Raw genomic sequence first — 23,316 nt, forward strand, 5'->3', positions numbered from 1 at the left:
AAAATTGAGTTAGTTTTACTTAGTTTTCAGGATGGTTCTGTTAGTTTGTATTAGTTTTAGTTATTTAATAAATACTTACTTTTAGTTTCCTATTGCGTTTACTTGGGGGGAAAAAAACACTTCTGTTTTTCCAAGTAATTTTTGGGGGGAGCTTTGTTTTTGTTTTTTTCTGTTTTTCCTGAATATTTTTTTTTGTCATAAAAAAAATATTCAGAAAAACAGAAAAAAAAACTTTAAAAAAAAAAAGAAAGAAAGAAAGTCAAATGCTATACTATAATATAGGGGTGTGAATTGCCTAGTACCTGACGATTCGATTCGTATCACGATTCATAGGTCACTATTCGATTCCATACCGATTAATCCCGATACGAATTTACAAGTCGATTGTTGCGATTATTTTTATTTAAATTTAGAAAATACTAATCAGTAAACTTGTAGAGTGTAAGATTTGTATGAAAATGTATTATTTATTAATCTGAAACTTTTAGTTTAAAGTTTTATACAGGTTGTAATTGTAATCTGTTTCATGTTTGAACAGCATTAAAATAAAATATTAAGGCTTAATGTTCCGTTCATATAACATTCTTCCATGCTTAAGGTGTGAACCCTACCCCGAAGTAAGACGTTTTGTTGAATATTTTTCCATTAAAAATGGAAGTTTCAAAATCTATTCAGCCGCCTATTGAATCGATTCGAGAATTGCGCGATATATTGCCGAATCGATTTTTTTTAACACCCCTACTATAATAGTATATAGTTGATCCAGTAGTCTGCTCGCGAGGTGGGAGTAACAAGATGGTCGCCCTGTGACTTCAGCGGCTTGTACTTGCATGTATGGGCTAGCTGCTAGCAGCTATCCAGTCAAACATACAGGTCAGTGGTCTGCAACAAGTCCTTTGGAGTTCAGAGGTAAAAAAAAATAAAAAAAATACTCAGAAAACAGAAGTTGGTGCTCTGTTTTTTGGAATGTTTTTACTACCCCTGTTTTTCTGAATAATTTTTTCCCTGTTTTTTGGATTTTTTTTTTCTGTCATAAAAAAAAATATTCCGTAAAACAGAAAAAAAAAAAATCAGAAAAACAGAAACATAAAAACAAATACTCAAAAAAACAAAGCTCCCCCCAAAAAATTAGAAAAACAGGAGTCAACTGTCAACTCGACAACTTTTTTTTTTTTTTTACATTTTGCAGCGCAAAGATGACAAACATTTTCTCCAGGTTAGGACAACTAGGTTACGTAGTTTTGTTTGTTTGTTTGTTTGTTTGTTTGTTTGTTAACCTTTTACAGTGCAAAGATGACAAAGGTTAGGACAACTATTTATTTTTTAATTTCATGAGGTTTGACAATGACGACGATTGGGATTTAAGGGTTGTCAAATTGTGCACGGCTGGTCTTATATCACGATATGATTCTAAAATAAGAGATGCACAAACAATAACTGCCATATACTTGTGAACTCAACAAAAATGAATTTCAAAACAAGACACTTTAGCAGGTGTCTGAATGCAACTTGTGCTTTGTCGGTGGAGTAGAAGGAGATTTCCATTAAGATAATCATTATTAGACATGAATTTGAAAGACGATCCCAGTGATTAAAGTGTCACTTTAATGTGAGAACTTCAGACAATGTTTGCGCATCCTATTTTCAAAACGATAGCATCGTATTGCTAAAACAGCTTTTCAAACAGACAACATATAAAACATGATAGTTATTTTTGAATTAATTCTAACATTGAATTGGAGAACCTGGCACTGGAAACATGCAGAAAAAAAATTAAGAGCCCGAAATGAACAAACCCCCCATATATTATTCAGTGCTGCAGAATAAATAGCACGTCAACGATTGGTAGTGGTAAGGAAAATGACGTGAATGGAGTTTTAACATGGAATGCAGACTCCCCATATACGACAAAAATACGCAGTGACAGACTTGGACTGCATGGTGTGCTTTTATTGTTTTCTTTGTGCATGTGCACACCACTTATGTGCACCTCTGGTGAGAAGAGAAGGTATCTGGAAAGAGACGCTCAAGCTTGTGGTAAAAGGATGTAACGATACTGGCAATATCGTGATATCGCGATATGAAAACTGCCACAATATATCGTCGTCGTCATGTCTTGATATTAAAAGTAGAACATTTGTTAAAAATCCATTTGTGCAGTTATAGCACCCTCTGGTGGTTAGTTTTTTAGTGCAGTTTAATTTTCACAAGGCATGTTTTGGCCCTTCTATGCTCAAAATCCACGTAAACGCATTCACTCCCCGCCATTTTCACTGAAGCAATCCCCTTTGCTCTCGGAAATTTGAATGGATTTTGACTGATTTTGCAAGGCCCACAGAATAGTGTGTTCTATTGCTATAAAAAAAGGAACCTACCAAAAGAAAGATTAGAGTATTTTCTTTCTTCATGAAAAAAAATGTATATTTCTATCTCTGTTTTGCAGCAATTAGCATTAAGTTTCATCATTATTCATAAATCTGTTTAAAACAGTGGGGAAAACAGCTTTTTTTCCCCACATGTCCCTGGTTGATCTCTTATACTCTGCTGCCACCTTCTGGCCGTTTTTGTAATAACTATTTCTTCAACCATTCTTTGCAGTTGAGACGCTGCACCAAAGCCTTCTGTATACTCTAGCATTAAAAAAAATAAATAAAAAAAAAAACAGATAAATACGCCTTTGGGGCACTGGTAATATTTAAAATAGAACGTATCGATATGTTTTTGGAGGCAAATTAGTTAATGGTTGTTTCGTACGATTGTTATTCTTTTTTTTTATTATGAGCTCTTTTTTTTTTTTTTTTTACAATATCGGGACCTATTTTTGTATCACCAAACCCCAAATAATATTGTGATAATTATCGTATCGTGACCTTCATATCATGATGTTTGGATATCGTTACATCCCTACACACAGCTAATCATAATGTGATTTTTTTTTTTTATTAAAAAAACAAAACAAAAAACGGATGGTCAATGCATGCTAGCGGCTATCATACTGTTGGCGTTGAAATCATTTTCAAGTAAATCTTTCTGGGGGGAAAAAAATGTAAACAATTCACTGCAAAACATGGCAATGAATGTACTGTACAACTTTGTTCCCTGTCAACAATCTGTTCAGGTAGTCTTACCTTATTATTAGCGGACTAGTTTTAGAGTTTGGAGGTGAAAGGCGGGCCGTCGTACATGTCCGCCTTGAGCTTGGCCCACTCGGCCAGTCTCTGGATGGCGCCTTTCTCCCGGGTCAGCACGCCGGCCGCCTTGCGGAGTTTGGCGTCGTTGCGCTCCAGGTAGCGCTCGCCCTCGCCCATCAGGAAATTCAGCTTATCGGCGCGGCTCTCGTTCAGCGGCACATCCTCGCTCAGGTGAGGGTTGAAGCGGAAGTACGTGTCCGGGGGCAGGAGGGCGTCCAGCATCGTGTGCACTTCTGGGGGAAAAAAAACAAAACAAAAAAACAATAGAAAAACAAAAAAAAAACGGATCAACACATTTCATCCATTTGTGGATTTACACAGAGTGAAATCCGATGATCATTTCGTCGACGGAAAATGAAACAAAAACGAAGAACAAAGCCATGAGACAATAACGAGAACTAAAAGAGTGACAATTTCGTCAATGACTAAAACAGAAGATGAAAACACTGAGGAAAATTCACACAATCCAATCAGAAGGAATGAAACGTAGGTGGGAGAAAAGAACCGCTCACAAACTGTTCACTGCACTTTATTTCATGTAATTTAATGAATTCATTTAATTGATTTATTTCATTGTGCAGCTGTAAGATTAATCCCAAGCAATTTTTTTTTTTTTATTTAGGTAAAAACTAAGTTATATCATCGGTTCAACATGTTTCAGTGAAACAATTAACTCATTCACTGCCTTTGACAAGTATACTTGTCAATTGTATTTTTTAGAGCGGTGCTAAATGGGGGCGAATCTGAGCATGCTCCACTATAAATATCAAACTTGGAAACAACTTTACTGATGCCCAACCACCGGTAGATGACATCATTGCCCCATTTTATAGGAAATAAACACAGTTTCAGAGTCCATGGGAGAAATGGCTGTATTTTGGCAAACCTACATTTTTCTGCTGTCAATTATAAAAGAACGGGACGGGACAAAAAGTAGGGAGTCTATTCTGTTATTTGGTAGATTCGGTTTATATATAATTATTGAATGTAATATCACGTGAGTATTGGAAATGTAAAAAATTTCTAATGACTGGCAGTGAATGAGTGTTAATAAAGAATAATAATCATAATAATTATTAACTCATTCAAAGCCAAAAACGTGTAAATGTTTTATGTTGTTTTTTTTTACGCAAGCGCATACAGAAGGCTTTGTTGCAGCTTCTGACATTAAGAGGTGGCTTAAAAAACGGCCAGCAGGTGACAGCAGAGTATAAGAGATCACCCAGGGCCATGTTCGATTGATCCAAGATGGCGCCGGTGTCTGTGGCTTGCCGTCTTTTGCTGTCTAAGTTGATTGTCCTCCTGCTGTGTTTATCTATTTTTGTCTACAATGCCGGCTCGCTGCTTGTATATGATCGCCAAACACTGCTTGATCTTCGCCCCTCTGCCAAAGTTTTGACAAAGATCGACTTTGAATGTCATGGCTTTACGGCGTCTCAGCAGTCTCACTTACCCGACTGGATACCTGCCCACCTTTGCCGCACCCTTGCTCCACTAGCTCGACGCAAACGTCGCCGACGCCGGGGCAAACGCGGCGGTCAGTTGGTGAAGTTTAAAACTCATTTTGCCCGACTTCCCGTGGCTTCCCGGAGGAGAAATGGAACGATACCTGGCCTCTTTCTACACCCGCGATCATTGGATCCAGTGGACTCCTGGCTGGCACCTTTCATCGGCTCGGCTGAGGTAACCCGCTCTCGCTTTTGTTCCCCTCGTCCCCGCCGGCGCGGGGTGGATCCCCGCCATTTGCGGGCCCTGTCTCGGGCTCCGCGATCAGCCACTGTTTTGGACCCGCCGATTCCGGCTCGGTTCGGCCTTGTCAATGCAAGGTCGGTAGCAAACAAAACTTTTATCCTGAAGGATTTCTTTCTATCCCGTGATCTGGATATTCTCTGTGTTACGGAGACATGGCTGAGTACTGGTGACTCCTCTCTCATTGAATTGTTACCGCCGGATTGCTGGTACTTTAATTCCCCGCGTTCTTCAGGCCGAAAAGGAGGAGGAATAGCAGTTGTTTTTAAAAATTGTTTTATATGCCGGCAGATTTATCTACAAGTCTCCTTCACAAGCTTTGAACATTGCTTATTGGAACTGGGCCGCTCTAATGTTGTACTGTGTGCTGTCATTTATCGACCACCCATGTACAACAAGGATTTTATAAGTGACTTTTCAGAGTTCTTGGCCGAAATTCTGCCAAAATATGACCGTGTTCTTATTCTTGGGGATTTTAATATTCATATTTGTTGTCCTGATGAGTCAATCTCCAGGGGATTTTTAAATATTATTGACTCTTTTAGTTTTGTGCAGCACGTAACTGGACCAACCCATGAACTTGGACACACACTGGACTTAGTGCTCTCGTATGGCTTGTGTGTTTCCAATATGGATATTTGTGAAGCTGTCTTCTCTGATCACGCGCCGATTTTATTTAATATTCCTACTCAGCGTAAGGCTGAACTATGCGCTCCTCCTAAGCTCTGCCGTACGTTTAACTCCTCCTCCGCAGTTCTTTTCTCCTCTACTTTTTTGGATCTCTGCGAGGATGACTTTGACTGCTTTGCGTGTTCAAGTATCGACGAGCTGCTTGTCGGTTTTAACTCTGTTTGTTTACAAACACTGGACATGATTGCTCCTTTGAAAACCCGGCGCACCAAATCTGCACTCGAGCCATGGTTAAATGACACTACTCGTGCTGCCAAACGAGAATGCAGGAGAGCTGAGCGTCGTTGGAAAAAAAGACAGGCTCCAAGTTTCTCTTAGTATTTTTAAAGAGAGCCTGTTAAAATATCAAAAGACTGTGAAATCAGAAAAGCATAAATATTTTTCTGAAATAATTGCTTCCAATTGTAACAATCCCAGGGCTCTGTTCAAAACCATTAACAGTGTTCTTAATGTTCCTATTTCTGCTGGTTTTGATGCCTCCGTTGATCTTTGTGAAAGATTTCTTAAGTTCTTCACTGACAAAATTGTGTCAACCAGAGCCTGTATTGCCCAGCCTTCATTTGATCTAACTACTCCTATATACTATTCATCTACTTTTGTTCAATTTGAGCCAGTGTCACTCTTATTATTGAAGAATATAGTCAGTAATTTGAAGCCCTCAGGTTCCCCTACTGATGCCATCCCTCCTCGTTTGTTTAAGGAGGTTTTTGACACTCTTGGACCACATGTCCTTGAGATAATTAATTATAGCCTTTTTACTGGTATAGTACCAGGTGATTTTAAACATGCAGTCGTACGACCTCTACTTAAAAAAACAGGCCTTGACCCCCTCATTTGTGCTAATTTCAGGCCCATTTCTAACCTCCCATTTATTTCTAAAATATTGGAGAAGGTTGTTTACTCTCAGTTGTTACCGTTTTTAGAGAAAAATGGTGTCACTGAATTATTTCAGTCTGGTTTTAAAGCGCTTCATAGCACAGAGTCTGCTCTTTTGAGGGTATCAAATGATATATTTTTAGCAACAGACTCTGGAAAGTTTGTTGTTTTGGTTCTCCTTGATTTGTCTGCTGCGTTTGATACCGTAGATCATGACATTTTAATTTCTCTTCTTGAGCATTATGTGGGCATTCAAGGGGTCGCCCTCGAATGGTTTGGGTCATACTTAAAAGATAGGAGCTTTTGTGTAAAAATTGACGATTTTGTGTCCTCTCAAGCTCCTCTTCCACATGGGGTTCCACAGGGGTCAATTCTTGGCCCTCTTTTATTTGCTCTCTATTTATTACCTCTTGGTTCTGTTTTTAGAAAACATGGTATTTTATTTCATTTTTATGCTGATGACTGTCAGATCTATTTTCCCCTGGCCCAGAACAGTACAATACAACAACTCACTGACTGTCTAAATGATATTAAATCCTGGCTTTCTTTTAATTTTTTGAGTCTGAATGACGAAAAGACTGAAGTGATGTTGTTTGGACCAAGTAGCTCTTCCTCTGCTAGTGTGGACCTTGGTCCACTAGCACCTTATCTCAGGGACTGTGTCATGAATTTGGGTGTTAAGTTTGACCCTGATTTTAAATTTGAGAAGCAGATTAGTTCTGTTGTACAGAAAAGTTTTTATCAGCTTCGCCAGATAGCTAAGGTGAAACCAATTTTATCAAGACTGGACTTGGAAAGATTGATTCATGCTTTTATTACAACTCGTCTTGATTATTGTAATTCTTTGTATGTAGGCATTAGCAAGACTGCTCATGCCCGTCTGCAACTTATACAAAACTCTGCTGCTCGTCTGCTTACTCAGACACGTAGACGTGAGCATATTACTCCTATCTTAGCATCACTGCATTGGCTCCCTGTGCACGAATTAATCGAATTAATTTTAAGCTTCTGTTGTTTGTTTTTAAATGTTTGAATAATCTTGCACCTCCCTATTTATCTGAGTTGCTTCACCCTTATAGCCCACCCCGATTACTAAGATCAGCTGACCAGTTGCTTCTGGTAGTTCCGAAAACAAGGCGGAAGCTTAGGGGTGACAGAGCGTTCGCGACTGCTGCTCCCAGGTTGTGGAATCAATTACCACTGTATGTTAGACAGGCCACTTCACTCCTGGTTTTTAAATCACGTTTAAAAGCATATTATTTTTCCCTGGCCTTCAGCACATAGTATTACTGATATTTACAAGCAGTAGACTGGCATGAATTTGTTTATATTATTTTATGTGTTTTGTGATTTCTAAGTATGTTTTTATATTTTATCTGGTTTTATTATCTTATTTTATGTGCAGCACTTTGGTTCCATTGTGGATTTTTAAATGTGCTATACAAATAAAGTTGATTGATTGATTGATTGATGTTGCAACAAGCTCTTTTGGCCAGCGTTTTCACCAGGAATGTGAATATCAAACTTAGCTATATTCTAACGCTAATTGCTGCAAAACAGAAACAGATAGAAACATACTTTTTTCCTGATGAAAGAAGAGACTCAATCTTTCTTTTGGTAGATTTCATGTTTTTGTAGCAATAGAGCACAATATTCTGAGGGCCTTGCAAAATCAGTGAAAATCCAGTAAAACAGCCAGGAAAGAAGTGGGTTGCTTCTGTGAAAATGGCGGCGAGTGAATGAGTTAACGTGGATTTTGAACATAGAAGGGCCAAAACATGCCTTGTGAAAATTAAACTACACTAAAAAAAAAAAAAACTAGCCACCAGAGGTTGCTTGAACTGCACAAATGGAAATCAACCTGACTTGTTTTTTTTAACTGATGTGCTGCTTTTAATAATAATTTTGAATGTGTCCTGCGTGTTAAACTACAGTTACAAATAGGTTTTAATTTCCTATATAAAAGTTGAAATGCATGCTGAAAGAAAATATCAACTAAACTGTCAATTTAGTCGGCTAAAATTGCTCCTTTTTTTCGTCAATGAAAATTTGACGAAATCTAAAATACAATCAGATGACTAAATTAGGACTAAAACGAATTCATTTTAGTAGAGATCGACCGATATGCTTTTTTCAGGGCCGATACCGATTCCGATTATCGGTAGTCAAGGAGGCAGATAACCGATATTTGAAGCCGATATTCATTTGCAGTAAAAGTTAAAATGTTGGCACCAAATTTTTGAATAATGCAAACCCTAACCGTTCTTTACAATGGATTCTCACACTACACTTTTCATTTTACATCCTTCTATCTGCAATAAGACGTTGGTGGCGGGGGGAGTTAAATGTGGGGGCCAATGTGACATTACCTTTTATAGCATTTGGGATACTTGTAGTTTTATTCTATAAATGTTATATTTTTATATTTTGAAGTAATAGGAGGAACCCTGTCATTCAAAATGTGCATCAGCTGTGGCATTACTTATTACTACAGCAAAAATAAATAAAAAAATTCCATGAGAAAAACTATTCATCCCTGAACACCATACAGTTCTTGTAGACCTTATTATGATTATTGTTATTGTTACCATATAGACAGTTTTGATAAGCTGAGGATCTTAAATCGAGAACAGCAATATCATGCTACTCCTCTCTACAAGAGAACTGTCAAAAGACACTTCATCATGTAGTTTACTGCCACTTAGGATGCCCCAATCAACGCAGAAAAAGGGTTGAGTAAAATAACTTGGTTATAATAATAGTAAGAATAACTTGGTTAAACAGACATTGTTGCGGTGGACCGCTGCCAGTTTCTGCTGTTTAATGTGTTTTACACTTATAGACACGTGTGTGTATATGGGCACACTATTCTCTCACTACTGTACTGTACTGTATCACTTAATGGCACAGATGTACTTGTCTAAGTAATAACTGGGCTGCAACATTGCTAATTCACATTAACAAGCACTATCTTAGCTGTCCACATGAATAGTTACTAACACACGAGAAAGTTATACAACACACCAAACATGAGCTCATTATTCAAAGTATGATGCACGTAACGAAATTACATCACTGAACATTAATTGCAGCCGTGTACGGCCGTAGATGTTACATATTAGTGGCATCCATTGAGAGGATAATGTCCCAAATGACGGCAGACATGACGTGAAAAGAGAGACAAAACGAGCAAATAAGCACACTATACTTTAGTGCACTTCTCTACTAATGCCAAACATACGGAAGAGAACACGTTCGTGTAGTTAAACGGTGTTTGAGACACTTAATTTGTTACGGAGCGGACTTTAACGAGGTGCACAACGAGCTGTCAATCAAATCGACGTCGAAGCTTAAGGCACACAATGGCAAACCAGTGCGACAAATAAACACAATATAAAGTAACTAAACGCTATTTAGTGTCATTGTGGCATCTCACTGCATAATAACCGCTATGCAACAAGTAATGGACGTGACCCAGAATGCAATGTGTGCGTCACGAGAGGTAAATATAATGACGTTACTCTACTCTTAACATGGAACTAGACAATATAATAATGACAACTGTTAATATTTGGAACCTTTCTAACAAACATTATTTACTTAATTAAGTGAAAATGTGTGTGATTCCCTCCCCGAGTAGTTCAAGTAGCGAATTAGCTACTGGGTGTTAGCCTACATGCTAAGCTGAACACACCACTGTTAGCTAGCGGGGATTCAATGCAAGGCAATGCAGCTCCATTCATATAGTGCATTTAATACACAACATAATTCAATGTGTTTAGCTTATCATGGTGAAACGATCGGCGGAGTCTCTTCTCTTTTAACTTACCTTCGAAGCATGTGTCTGTCGCGTTGTGTACGTGGGTGCGTGTGTGACCGGCTACTGTGATACAGGCATACACTACTGATTGGTTCTGGCTCTTGCACGGCTAACCAATCAAATGCTGCTATGGGCGTTACATTGCTGGAGTTGGACTCCATAACAGACAGAGACGCTCTGGGCTGCATTCGAAGCGAAAAGACGGAGTTTTAAATGGATCGCTCATATCGGCCGTCAGATTAATAAAACAGACCGATACCGATATGTACCAATATGTCAAATATCGGCCCCGATTATCGGCCCGACCGATTATCGGTCGATCTCTACATTTTAGTCAAAACACGATAACTAAAACTAAATTAGTGCTGTCACTATTTAATATTTTTTGAATTGATTCATCTATCAATTAGTCAATCAATTAATTGACTAATCTTTAAAAAAAAAAAAATAAATTAATTGACTAATCTGATTAATTTTTATTTTACATTAAAATGTATTACAAAATTTAACTGGTGATTGGTGTTTATTTTTGGTGATGTTGTACTACGTTACCAGTATGGTCATTGTTTTCCAAAGTAAAACCAGATTTTTACAAATTTCTTATTTTGATTCAACACAGAAGATTATCAGTCTTCTTTCATGAAGGATTACAGCAATCAGTCAACAATTACTGGTGATATGCTGAAATCAGAACATTAGGACCATTTGAAATGCAAATGGGTTAATTTGATAATCGATTACTTGTCGATTGATTTTGACAGCTCTAAACGAAATGAAAATTCCGTGTCAACATGAAGTGACTGGTGAACCGTGTCCTTGTACCTTCGGTGTCAGTGGCGCTGCTGATGACATTGGTGAGCTTGGCCTTGAGGCTGGTGTAGGTGGCGGCGGCATGAGCGCCGTTCATCGCCGCCGCCTCGTGTCGCCCGGTGCCCAGCGAGAGCACGCACTGCAGCGGCGCGTTCGGCCACAGGCACTTACATTCGTGGATAGCCAACGCCGTCGGGTTGTTGATCAGGAGGCCTCCGTCCTGACAAGTATGGAAGAGATGTGAGCGAGTTCAAGTTGTGCTTTCAACTCATTGACTGGCGGCCATTTTGACCGAAGGCAATCCCCTTCGCTCCCGGCTGTTTTTACTGGATTTGAACTGATTTTTTCAAGGCCCACAAAATATTGTAATCTATTGCTATCAAAATATGGATCGTACCAAGTAAAAAAAAAAATATATAATAATAATAATAAATAAAAGTTTCTGTCTGTTTCCGTTTTGCAGCAATTAGCATTACAATATAACTCACTTTGATGGATTGGATGTACTGGCTTCTATTGATCTCACTCTGCCTTATCGATCCTTCCCTCCTTCCTCTCTTTAGTTTTTCCTCTGGGCTCTTGAGATCTCGCTAAATTTGCTGGAATTTAGAGGCTTCCGGGGTTGGCGTAAGACTTTGATTTTGTAATCATGGGGAAGGCAGGAAGTGTTTGGTCGGTGCTGGATGTCACTTTGATTTACCTTTCTTTTCTCTGTATTTCTTTTTTTTTCTGACCTTTTCTCTGGTCTCCTGACCATTTAAATCTCACGACTCTGGCAAGATTCTGAAGTACCTGGTTAAGGCGAAGGGTAATGGGATATTTATAAGGTTTTAGGTGAATGAATGAGTATAAATTTATAAGTATTTGCACGCACGCACACGCACGCACGCAAACGCACGCAAACGCACACACGCAAACGCACGCACGCACGCAAACGCACGCACGCAAACGCACGCACACATACACACAAAAAAAAAAAAAAAAAAAAAAAAAAAAAAAAAAAAAAAAAAAAAAAAAAAAAAAAAAAAAAAAAAAAAAAAAAAAAGCATTACAATATAACTAAGTTTCATCATTATTTACAGTCCTGGTGAAAACACTGGCAAAAAGAGCTTGTTGCCACATGGCCCTGGTTGATCTCATACTCTGCTGCCCCCTGATGGCTGTTTGTGTAATAACTACCATTTTTTTCCATCTGTTCTGTGCATCTGCACCTTCTGTATGCTCTAGCATAAAAAAAAAACAAAACAAAAAAAAAAAAACATGCAGTGGATTTACGGTGAAAGGTTAAAAAAAATAAAATAAAATCCAACGGCTATAACGTTTCAACAATAATGTTAATCTGATCGCTACTAATGCTGGCTGACTTACGAGCTTGTAGCATTGATATACTGCAATTGTGCGTGAAGCAAGGTTATTTTAGTTAACTAAAACGAGAAAAGTAAAACTAAAATTCAAAAAATTTTGTTAAAGGGATCGTTTGGATTTTTTAACATGAATCTCAATTTGATCCTCACCTCCAGTGTGTGCGATCAGCACTGACTTACCCCTGACAGCGTTCTGTGACACGCGTTCTGGTCCGGTGTTGGACGAGAGGAAAATCCAGCAAGCTGGCTGGGGTCTCGGAAATAAACCGTTTTTCTTCTAAAAACTAGTTGTTTTCAAAAGCGTGATACATTTCCATCACAATACTCCTTTCCTGAAAAAAGTCAGACACCATTTCCGCCAGCCACCACTTTTCTGTTCGTTCGTATCACTGCGCGGCGCCCTGTAGAGGGCTAACCGACGCACTTCAGCCAGCTAGCTGATACTTCCGCCTTCGAAAAGGCAAACAACTTCTAGCGGAAGGATCAACTGGCAGCAGTGCGTCAATTCGCTGTCTACAGGGCGCCGTGCAGTGATACGAATGAACAGAAAAGTAGTGGCTGGCGGTAATGGCGTCTGACTTTTTTCAGGAAAGGAGTATTGTGATGGAAATGTATCACGCTTTTGAAAACAAATAGTTTTTAGAAGAAAAACGCTTTATTTCCGACACCCCAGCCAGCTTGCTGGACTATTTTCCTCTCGTCCAGCACCGGACCAGAACTGGTGTCACAGAACGCTGTCAGGGAACGAACTGGAACTACATTTTATGTTTACAAAACTAACTAAAACTAACTATAATTATGGTAAAAAAATGTCCTTTGTTTTCGTCTTTGGTAATTAATTAAATGCAATGAGCCCGGGGGTTACATGTGATTTGAAGTAGATCTATTTTTCATATGAACCAGAATAAGGACATTTGAAAGTGTGTCACACAGAAGTGACGTCATCTGGCAGCAGCCAATAGAACAGAACCAAAAGATGACGTCGCTCCCATGCTGTTTATTTTAAATATTGCGTACAAGTAATACACATTAAAGGGGGGGGGGGGGGGGGGGGGGGGGGGACTAAAACTAATACTGAAACTAACTAAAACTAAGTATTTATTAAATATCTAAAACTAAGAAAAAGTAACAGAACCATCCTAAAAACTCATTAAAAGAAACTCAATTTAAAAAAACAAAACTCAAAACTAACCAAAATGAAAAATTCCAAAACTATAATAACCCTGGTGTGAAGTTCTTTTCATTAAAAAGATGAGAGAACATTTTACGTGAAATAGTATTACGAGTACTGTGGATGGCTTTTGTGTGCGCTGGTCCTCATCCTACCTGATGGAGATCTTTCCCGAGGACGTATTCCTGGAAGTATCCCGGCGCCGCAGACGACGCCCTGATGGCTTGCCACATTTTGTACTTGCAGTCCCCCAGGTAGTGTGAGCGCCCGCCCGGCATCAGCCGGTAGTTCCGGAACACAAACGCCTTTGGAGGCAAGCCCCTGTTCACCAGGGTGCTTACCGCTGACACCTGGTGGACAAATTACATACACAGACATTTCTTTTTTAATGAAAAAAAAATGCTTAACAAGAAAATTAAAGGGATGACACCACGGTGTTTTAAGCCCTTCCAAAAGTTAACTACAGGCATATAATGATTAAATCTTACCTTTGTCACCATGGTGATGTCATGTTTTAAATGAAATATTAGCTGTTTTGCTGGTTAGTTTTGTAATGCAGAAGCCAATTCTTCAAGAAACATTAGAAACAAAACGGCTCCTTGCCACAAGAAATCGTGGAGGAGGAGAGACGGAAAGAGGAGGGAAAAAAAACATGGGCTGGTTTCGAACCAGTGACTTGCTGCTTACAGACCAAGCACACTAAACACTATACTATTCACTCAGTTAGGTTCAACAGTGCAAAAGTTTGACTTGAAGTTTACACATGTGTCAGCCAGAACCTTTATGAGATTTTAAGACATTTGCACTTTGGCATTGCAAATGTGAAGGAAAATTGATTGCTTTCAATTCATTTGGACAGAAAATGTACTGATGACGGCTACTTTTGTCACTATCCCATTGGAGGTCTCAGAGAAAGTGGGCGTGCATTTAGTCCGCAGAGGTGGCGCGGGGGTGGGTCCGCACTTTATGATGTCAAAGTGAGCACTCGCTCATTTTCTAAGGTGCTTGGAGAGCAGAATGACTGAGAATTTCTCAGAGAAGGGCGATTTTTGATTTCTGAAGTTGATTTTTCATGTTGCTGTTCCTTTAAGACTTTGGCATACACTCAATGGTGGCGGTTAGGTTGTTTTTTTTATCCGTATTTGACTTGTCCTATTTTGATGATGGTCCTCGAATGCACCTTTTGCACAAAAACGTTTTCCTCTTTTCTGCGACTACAAACAGTCGCCTTCACTATTGCAAAGTACCTGAATTGAACATTATTGTGCGCAAATGTCAAAAGGTGAGTTTAATAGGATACTTGACTCATTGAATTTTCAGCAGTGAAAAGTTAATAATATTTTGTCCAGAACGATTTTGATAACTTCATTATTTTTCATGTACAATTAATACCTAAAAAAGTAATTTGGCGACTGATAATGACATCACCTGTGCTGAGGAAGTAGGTAATGGCCAATCACGGCTTGTTCAGGAAACTGAGCCATGATTGGCCGTTCCCTACTTCCTCAGCACAGGTGATATCATCAGTCAACAGCGAGTAGAAAAAAAATACTTTTTAAAAGGTATTAATTGTACATGAAAAATAATGAAGTTACCACATCAATTATTGACAAAATATTAACTTTGTACTGCTGAAAATGGCTCAATGAGTCAAGTATCCCTTTAAGCTTTTAAGGTATACAAGTATTTAAGGCAAGTTGTAAAATGTCCAAAGTCTTCTTGTTTATGTTTAACAAATTGAAAACAGCATAAATCATGCTATTTCTCCTAAGTACTGTCTCAAATATTCTCCAATTTGGGTACTGTAAATGTATAGGATGGTACGGCTAGAAACGCTTCTTGGGAAGAGCAATATGGTGGCCTGGCGACCTCAAAAGTCTTGGCCTAGATCAGTGCTCCTAATACAGCTACAAACGGTCTACTTTGCTATTACAAAAGTACCTGAATTGAACCTTTATTATTGTGCGCAAATGTCAAAAAGTGAGTTTCATGACTTCATATGATATTTCTAAGTTGCCAGTGCACATATGTGTCTGTTATTGAGGCATAAGAAGAAGATGTTTGACTCACTTTGGGACAGTTTGGATCTCGGGCACTTTCGATCATGCGCCCCTCACCCATGCGTTCCCTAAAGAAAAACAATTATTTATTGATGTAAGACGAACAATAACAAGTGTGAGATACTCATTTGCTTTACTTGAGGATGTTTTCCCAGATTTGGCTGTCGTAAAAAGCGTGACTCCAGCCCATCTTGACGGCGCCGACGATGACGTTTTGCTTGAAGACGTCTGAGCCCAACTTCCTGTACATCTGCTCGCACTCTTCCAGGGGGATCTGAAAGATGCCCAGCATGAACGCCAGGATGGCACCTGCAACAAACAGAAACCAAAGATGAGTGAAGCTTGCTTGATGTTTGGACAACGTCGTCGGGCAATGACGACGTTGTTACCCGTGCTGACTCCACAGATGTAGTCGAAGAGCTGGTGGACTCGTTTGCCCGTCAGGTTCTGCAGTTTGACCAGCGTCTGCAGTGCCAGGAGTCCTCTGTCAAAAAAAAAAAAAAAAAAGCGACACGTGAGCAAATGAGAATGTTTTGGTGGGGGTGTTATTTGAGATACCTTGTGCCCCCGCCATCTATGGCCAGGACGCGGATGCCCCGGCCTTTCACCGGCGCCGTGTAGCCGACCAAAGCCAGCGACTCTCTCACAGCTGCCTGCAAGCGCACGTCCGTGGCCTGACGTAAACGCAGCAAGCATGGAATAGCTTGCTCCTGGGGAAAAGAAAAGGAAATAAAAAAACAATAATAATAATAAAATAATACAAATAAAATAAATAAAAAATAAATTCTTATAAAATAATACAAATAAAATAAATAAAAAATAAATTCTTATAAAATAATACAAATAAATAAAAAATTAATAATTATAAAATAATATAAATAAAATAAAGAAAAAATAGTAATAATAAAATCATAAAAATTTAAATAGATAATAAAATAATAAAAATAAAAAATAAATAAAAATAATAAAAATACTAATAAAAATAACAATAACAATAACAATAAAAACAGCTCAGAATTAGGGATGTAATGATTCACTCAAGTCTGATGAAACATTTGATTTTATTTTTATTTTTTTTATTTAACATTTTAATTTCTACATTTGGTCCTTGTTACAAACATGAACTTTTTTATAACATTATAAAATAAAAATAAAATCAGTTGGGAGTTAGAGATGTAACGATTCACTCAAGCCCGATTCGATTTGGTTTTCAGTTCCCAAGTTTAGAGTTGATTCGATTTTTTCTTCATTTTTTTTTTTATTTTTTTTTATTAATGACTCATTTGATAACCACATTTTTTTTTTAACATCTACATTTTGTCCGTGTTACAAACATGAACTTATTTATGTTGTAAAAAAAAAAAGCAAAAAAAAATAAAAAATTGGAAATTAGTGATTTAACAATTTACGCAAGCCTGATTCGATTCGATTTTCAGTTCCCAATTTTAGATTTGATTCGATTTTTTCTTCGTCTGTTTGTTTTGTTTACAAAATGACTAATTTGATAACAAAAATATGTTTTTATTTTCACGTCTACATTTTGTTCGTGTTACAAACACCAACTTTTTTTCTAACATTATTAAAAAAATAATAATAATAAAATAAAAACACTTGAAAAAAACAAAATCCCTCCTGCTTACCTTGATGGCCACGCCGCGTGTCTCCGGGAACTCCAGCAGGTGACAACTGAGTTCCTCCACTCGACTGGTGAGGAGCTGGACGTCGTAGATTCTCTGCAGGCCTTTCACAAGGGTTCGGGTCCTGTTGTCGACACTCACCCTGGCTGTGATCTGCAAAGCAACACGCAATACATCATCGGCATGATGAACTGCTCCCAACAATAAATACGTTCTATTTTTAATGTTTTGCGTGTCCCTAAAATGTATTTATATGTTTTGTTTTATGCTAGAGCATACAGAAGGCTTTGATGCAGCCTCTCAACTGCAAAGAACGGTTGAAAAAAAAAAAAAAAAGGTAGTTATTACACAAACGGCCAGCAGGTGGTAGCAGAGTATAAGAGATTAATCAGGGCCATGTTGAAAAAAAAAAAAAAAAAAAAAGCTCAATTACTCACATTTCTAAATAGAGTTGTGAATAATGATGAAATTAGGGTTGCACGATAATATCGGTGGCCGATAATTATCTGCAATTATCAACCTATTTGACATCAGATTAACCAGATAAAGAAATTTGCCGATAATTATCGGCAATTAACCTATTTGACGTCAATCAGATAAACCAGGTAATAGAGAAATCTGCCGATAATTATCAGCAATTATCAACCAATTTGATGTCATACAGATAAACCAGATCATAGACATTGCACAAAATCAACCTGACTTTTTAAACAGATGTGCTGCTTTTAATATTTTGACATGATGACAGTTTGATTATCGTGATATGATATTGCCGTTATCGTTACATCCCTAATTCTAATGCTAATTGCTGCAAAACGGAAACAGATAGAAATATACTTTTTTTTTTCCTGATGAAAGAAGATACACTAATCTTTCTTTTGGTAGGTTCTATGTTCGGATAGCAATAGAACAATATTCTGTGGGCCTTGCAAAATCAGTCCAAATCCAGTAAAACAGTCGGGAGTGAAGGGGATTGCATCAGTGGAAATGGCGGCGAGTGAACGAGTTAAACAATAAACAATTACCTTCTCCCTTTGAGCCAAAAGTTGCTGCTGCTTGGCTTCTTCATCTGCCTTCTGATCGTCACTCTCCGGCTTCTCCACAGAAACCTCCTCCGCTACGCCGCTGGCATCCAAGAGCTTGCCTTTCTCAACGCTTTTGGCCTCTGCTCGGAACTTGGGGACCAACGGAGCGATGTAGCTCCCCACGAAAGCTTGAACACTCGGACGAGGGTAGGACAGATAGTGGGTGAAGCCTTTTTTGGGGGAACCCGACGGAACCGGGGCAGACGGACCCGTGCTTTCTGTCGCGGCTTCTGGGTGACTGATGTCTTCCGATGGCGGCGAAGGCGCTGCCGCTGGAGACAAAACCGGGACGTGGTCTGCGCTTTGTCGCTTGCATTCCCCTTCTTCGCCAAAGTAAGTGTTGATGTGCGTCGCTAAAGTCTGATACGTCTCGTCCATGTGAGTCGAGTGGAAGAGTTGCGCCGTGCGCTTGATGGACGAGACTGGTTCAGACGCCTCCGAAGCAGAACCAGAACTCTCGGCGGCGACAAACGGCTTTTTTTCGTCAACGTGCGCTCCGTACTTGTCATCGTCGGCTGTACGTTCCTCGCCGTCTGCAGCGCCTACGGTGGCTTCGGGAGGCAGTGACACATCCGGGTTCTTCGACGTGACCTTCTCGGCTTTGACCGGAGGAACCTTTTGAGCACGGGCACCGTCCGCCACAAGACTGCCAGGCTTGAGACGGGAGAACTTGGAGACGAGGTCCGCGCTTCCTACTGCCCTGGTGACGCCGTCCAGTGTGGTCCTGATCCGCGACATGCGTTTGCCAGATCACTGAGAGGTGAAACATGGAGAGGACACGGGTTCATAATTCTCATCCGAGCAGAATACAGTCAGAAAGTTGCAACTCTGCAGTAGTATTAATTTCGTCAACGAAAACTGAACAAAAATATTTTCGTCAACACACATTTTTCACTGGACGAAAACTAGACTAGACTAGACAAAAACCCTTATTAATAAACAATAACTAGGACTAAATAGTATGCATTTTTGTCTACTAAAAAAGTGCAACATGCAGAAACACATGGGACAGACAGGAGGTGGATTCACAGTGAAAGGTTTTTAAAAAAAGAAAAGTAAATTATAGTATATTAATAATAACGTAACTTTAACCCAAGAGCTATAACGTTCCAACAATAATGTTAATCCGACTGTTAATCCGACTGTTAGCGATAGTAGCTACTTGTTGACATACTGTAATTGTGTGTCAAGTTGTTTTTCATCAAAAAGATAAAATTTTATGTGAAATAATTTTAGTTGCAAAATGTTAAACATAATCTGCTTACAAAAAAACGGGTGTTAAATGATTGTCCTGACTAAAACGTTGACAGTTTTTGTTGACTAAAATTAGACTAATAAAATTATATTTTCTTGGGCTAAAATAAAGACTAAAATGCTAGATTTATAGTAATAAAAAAGGGTATGAGGTTGACTAGCTATGATAAAAACTAACAAGTTGGACTGAAACTGGACTAAAACTGAGACGAAATTTAAAAAGGGCAGATGAAATTAACACTACTCCACTTTTACATTCATAAATGTAAATTCTTACATAGGAAAACTTGTTTTATTTCTTTCCATTGTGAAATCAAACAGTATATCTATTCCATTAAATGTTCTCGTAACCATGTGGCATTTTGCTATGTATAGTCAACTATTTTTTTCAATCATTGGTCTGTAATCTATAAGAATGGCTATTGTTGTATTGTTTTGTGTTGCAATAAATAAATAAATAATTAATAAAAATTATTTAAAAAAAAAAAAAAAAAAAAAAGTAGTTTAAGTTGTTGTTGCAATTAAAAAAAGAGGCCAATAGGGGGCTCTGTCACAAGTCTAATGATCTTGGTCGTCATGGAAACGGACTAATCAATCGTTGTTTCCTTTGACTTACAGACTCAAAACCTCTGACAACATGGACGATCAATGTCCTGCGGAATTTAGTCCAAAAGAAGATACTGGTCCATTAAAGAAAATAGTCTCTTTACCCACGGAGTTGCGCGAGCTTGTCAGAATCCTGCGCGAGCGGGACCGCGACCCACCCGAAGACCACATCAAGTGGGTGGCGGCCCAAGACTTCACCGTGGAAGTCGGCACGGAACAGATCGCTGAGTACATTCGGACGTGGGGGCTGAAACCGCCGTGGATTTACAGTCTGGACTGCCTTTGCTCGACGGACGACGTGCATCGAACCTACTACCACTACCGGGCTCGCTTCAGCAGTCCGTCCTCGCAGAGGCCCATTCAGGGGACGGCCAGCGTCTACTTCGCCGTTCAAGTGTCGAAAAGTGGAGAGCCAACCGACCCCGTCAAAGTCCACTTTGTCGTGGAGTCGCATAGGTTAATACACACGCCGGGGAGGACTCGCTTCACTGACAAGTGGCTGGTGGACATTATTGAGAAGAAGACTGTGCTAAGAGAAGCGATTCAATTTTGACAATGCAGGCTTAGGATGTTGTTTTTTGGAACAAGTCAAACCGCTGGGGAGAGACATTCGTGATAATGACGTCACTTTTCAACAGTGATGATGGGAATCGTATAAAATGTCAAAAGACGGCCATACCGCTAACCGAATGTCAACTCATCGACACTCAGCTCTACAATGACACGCGCAAAATTTGCTAAACTCACAACAAAGTCTGCAATTACCTGACAAAAAGAAGAACAAACGTAAATCGTTCATTCACTGCTGTGCTGCTAGCATTGTTACCGCTAGCCCGAAGAACAGGAAGAAGACCGGAAATTACGTGATGACCACGCTTCCTTTGTTGTTACAAAAATAAACGATGGGATTATTTGGGATAGATTATCACAATTCATTATAGTCCACATGTATCCAGATTTCTCCTTATTTTGGAAACATGTATCATTGGGTATATTTGAATTTGATAAGAATGTCTATACGCAGTTTCATTTGATAAATCTTATTATTATTCTAGCGTATTACATTCATTTACACGTACAAACCATCCTTTGTTTTTTTTGTACCCATGAGAAATTATTTTTGTCATTATCCGAAAGATGTAAAAACATAACTATTGCAAACGTTATCATTTATTCATATGATTTTGTATGATCCTATTCTCTTTTCTTTCAGTTATACTGTTGATTTTATTTTGTTTATCTTTTGTATGCTTTAACTTCCCCGGCGTGTTCTATGGTCTAATTGTCTATAATGTATACAATGATTGTATTCAATTTCCCCCCATATTTTGTATATTGATTGAGTGAATAAAGAAAAAAAAACGATGGAATTATTTAAAAATAATTACTTAGGATTACTACATCATTGATTTATATCTAACCCCCCCCCCCCAAAAAAAAAATAAAAAAATAAAAAAATTATATATATATATTGATGTTGCACGTTGGCATATGGCATGTGTTACAGTAATATTTGATGTACTGTAAAATAACATGAAATCATAATACACACAAGGACTGTAAATTATATTTTGTTAAGTTGTTATGTGCTTTCATTCTATTATGTGTTAATGTGTTGAATACGTATATATACTCAAATGTCAAGTTTGCTGTACATTTATTTTTATTTTTATTTTTTATTTTTTTGTAACCACTCACTCACTCACTCACTCACTCACTCACAAGCTTACTTCATGTAAGCCACATGGGGTCTCCCAGGCGGAGGAGCGAACCCGCGCCAACCAGCACCGAAGGCAAGTGACGATTCATTATTTTGTATTGTTTATTTTACGGCAATTATGATTATTACGTTACTGTCGTAAAATGTTTTACGTACGTGCGGACACTTCACGTTTTCGATGAATGAGCCGCGGTTGCTGATGTGTTGTACTAGCGCTGTGAGGACAAAAATAAATGTTAAAAGACTTTTTATCAAGCCTGGTGATCATCATTCAACTTATCTGCGCGCGCAAATCTCCAAATCAATTGTTGTTCCACTTCAATTTCTATTGTTTTGATGACATTTCTGTGTAATCTTGCGATCCGAATCGCTAAATTAATGAACGAGCCAAAATAACAATGCGTAACAACAGGTTGGTTTACCTTAAATGATAGCATCAAGCTAATGTATGGACCGAAACGTCACGTGTCCGCCCTTTAAAACAAAAACTGAATCATTACGTCATCGAAAACGAGGAATATTACCTGTGTTAAGCTTTTTACACATAGTGGAAATGAGTCAGTCACTGCATGTTGTTGTCGATCTGACTTAAAAAAAATAAAATAAAATAAATTAACAAAAACATGCTTTGGGTGGCTGCCAAAGACTTTACAGTGGAAGTGGGGAAGGAGCAGATTGCAGAGTTTATCCAAACATGGCATCTGAATCCATCCTGGATTTACAGTCTGGACTTTCTCTACTGGACCGAAGAGGAGGAGCAGACATCGTACCATTACCTGGCGAACTTTAGCACACCGTCGCCGCAGATGCCGATCCCCACCGCTGCTGGCGTGTTCTTCGTGATTGACGTCTCCAAAGTGGGAGCGCAAAGCGAGCCGATAGACGTGCACTTTGTCGTCGAGTCCAACAGGCTGCTGCACACACCTGGCAGGACCGAATTCACCGAGAAGTGGCTGCTGGACATTATAGAATGCAAGATTGCAGCGAGTGAAGCAATGCGCAACTTATGTTGATGTCCCCACAATTGTCTTGAGCACAAAAAAATGGAACCTCGCTATACATTAGTTGGAAAAGCTTTGAAATTGTGGCCATGCAAGTTCGGTCCTAGAGAGACGCTATCCAGCCTGCACCATCTTTCTCTCCACTAACACACCTGATTGATGATCAGGATCGTTATCAGGGGGTTGCAAACTTGCTGGTGAGCAAAATAATAATAAGAATAAATGTTTTATTCTCCAACGGTGCAAAAATACAAACAGGTGCCTTATATAGGGATGTACAAT

At 38.8% G+C, this 23,316-nt stretch overlaps 2 protein-coding genes across 4 annotated transcripts; one reads left to right on the top strand and one right to left on the bottom strand.

Annotated features, from left to right (window-relative positions):
* Nucleotides 1-1,582: 1,582 nt before the first annotated feature.
* Nucleotides 1,583-23,143, bottom strand: pnpla8 (patatin-like phospholipase domain containing 8). Of its 3 annotated transcripts, none has more exons than XM_077500403.1 (10): nucleotides 22,810-23,143; nucleotides 18,394-19,206; nucleotides 17,372-17,521; nucleotides 16,290-16,441; nucleotides 16,121-16,215; nucleotides 15,869-16,040; nucleotides 15,742-15,799; nucleotides 13,827-14,021; nucleotides 11,149-11,356; nucleotides 1,583-3,424 (listed from the first exon to the last, which is right to left on the bottom strand). In XM_077500403.1, exons 2-10 carry the CDS (start codon nucleotides 19,189-19,191, stop codon nucleotides 3,150-3,152), a joined length of 2,103 nt encoding a protein of 700 aa, XP_077356529.1. In that variant the 5' UTR covers nucleotides 19,192-19,206; nucleotides 22,810-23,143; the 3' UTR covers nucleotides 1,583-3,149. The 3 variants fall into 3 exon arrangements, with proteins under 3 accessions (XP_077356529.1, XP_077356528.1, XP_077356530.1); XM_077500402.1 differs by lacking the exon at nucleotides 22,810-23,143 and adding an exon at nucleotides 21,079-21,193; XM_077500404.1 differs by lacking the exon at nucleotides 22,810-23,143 and adding an exon at nucleotides 20,418-20,869.
* Nucleotides 20,306-22,252, top strand: akap14 (A-kinase anchoring protein 14). The gene has a single exon (XM_077500405.1). It carries the CDS (start codon nucleotides 20,345-20,347, stop codon nucleotides 20,864-20,866), a length of 522 nt encoding a protein of 173 aa, XP_077356531.1. The 5' UTR covers nucleotides 20,306-20,344; the 3' UTR covers nucleotides 20,867-22,252.
* Nucleotides 23,144-23,316: the final 173 nt, after the last annotated feature.

The sequence above is a fragment of the Festucalex cinctus genome, chromosome 16 (assembly GCF_051991245.1).
Source record: "Festucalex cinctus isolate MCC-2025b chromosome 16, RoL_Fcin_1.0, whole genome shotgun sequence".
Classification (NCBI taxonomy): Eukaryota; Metazoa; Chordata; class Actinopteri; order Syngnathiformes; family Syngnathidae; genus Festucalex; species Festucalex cinctus.

Coding starts and splice junctions, on each gene's coding strand:
- akap14 (XM_077500405.1), top strand. CDS start 20,345: ATGGACGATCAATGTCCTGCGGAATTTAGTCCAAAAGAAGATACTGGT.
- pnpla8 (XM_077500403.1), bottom strand. CDS start 19,191: ATGTCGCGGATCAGGACCACACTGGACGGCGTCACCAGGGCAGTAGGA. Junction 17,522..18,393: donor TTTTGGCTCAAAGGGAGAAG/GTAATTGTTTAT, acceptor GTTGCTTTGCAG/ATCACAGCCAGGGTGAGTGT. Junction 11,357..13,826: donor TCGGGAAAGATCTCCATCAG/GTAGGATGAGGA, acceptor CATACTTGTCAG/GACGGAGGCCTCCTGATCAA.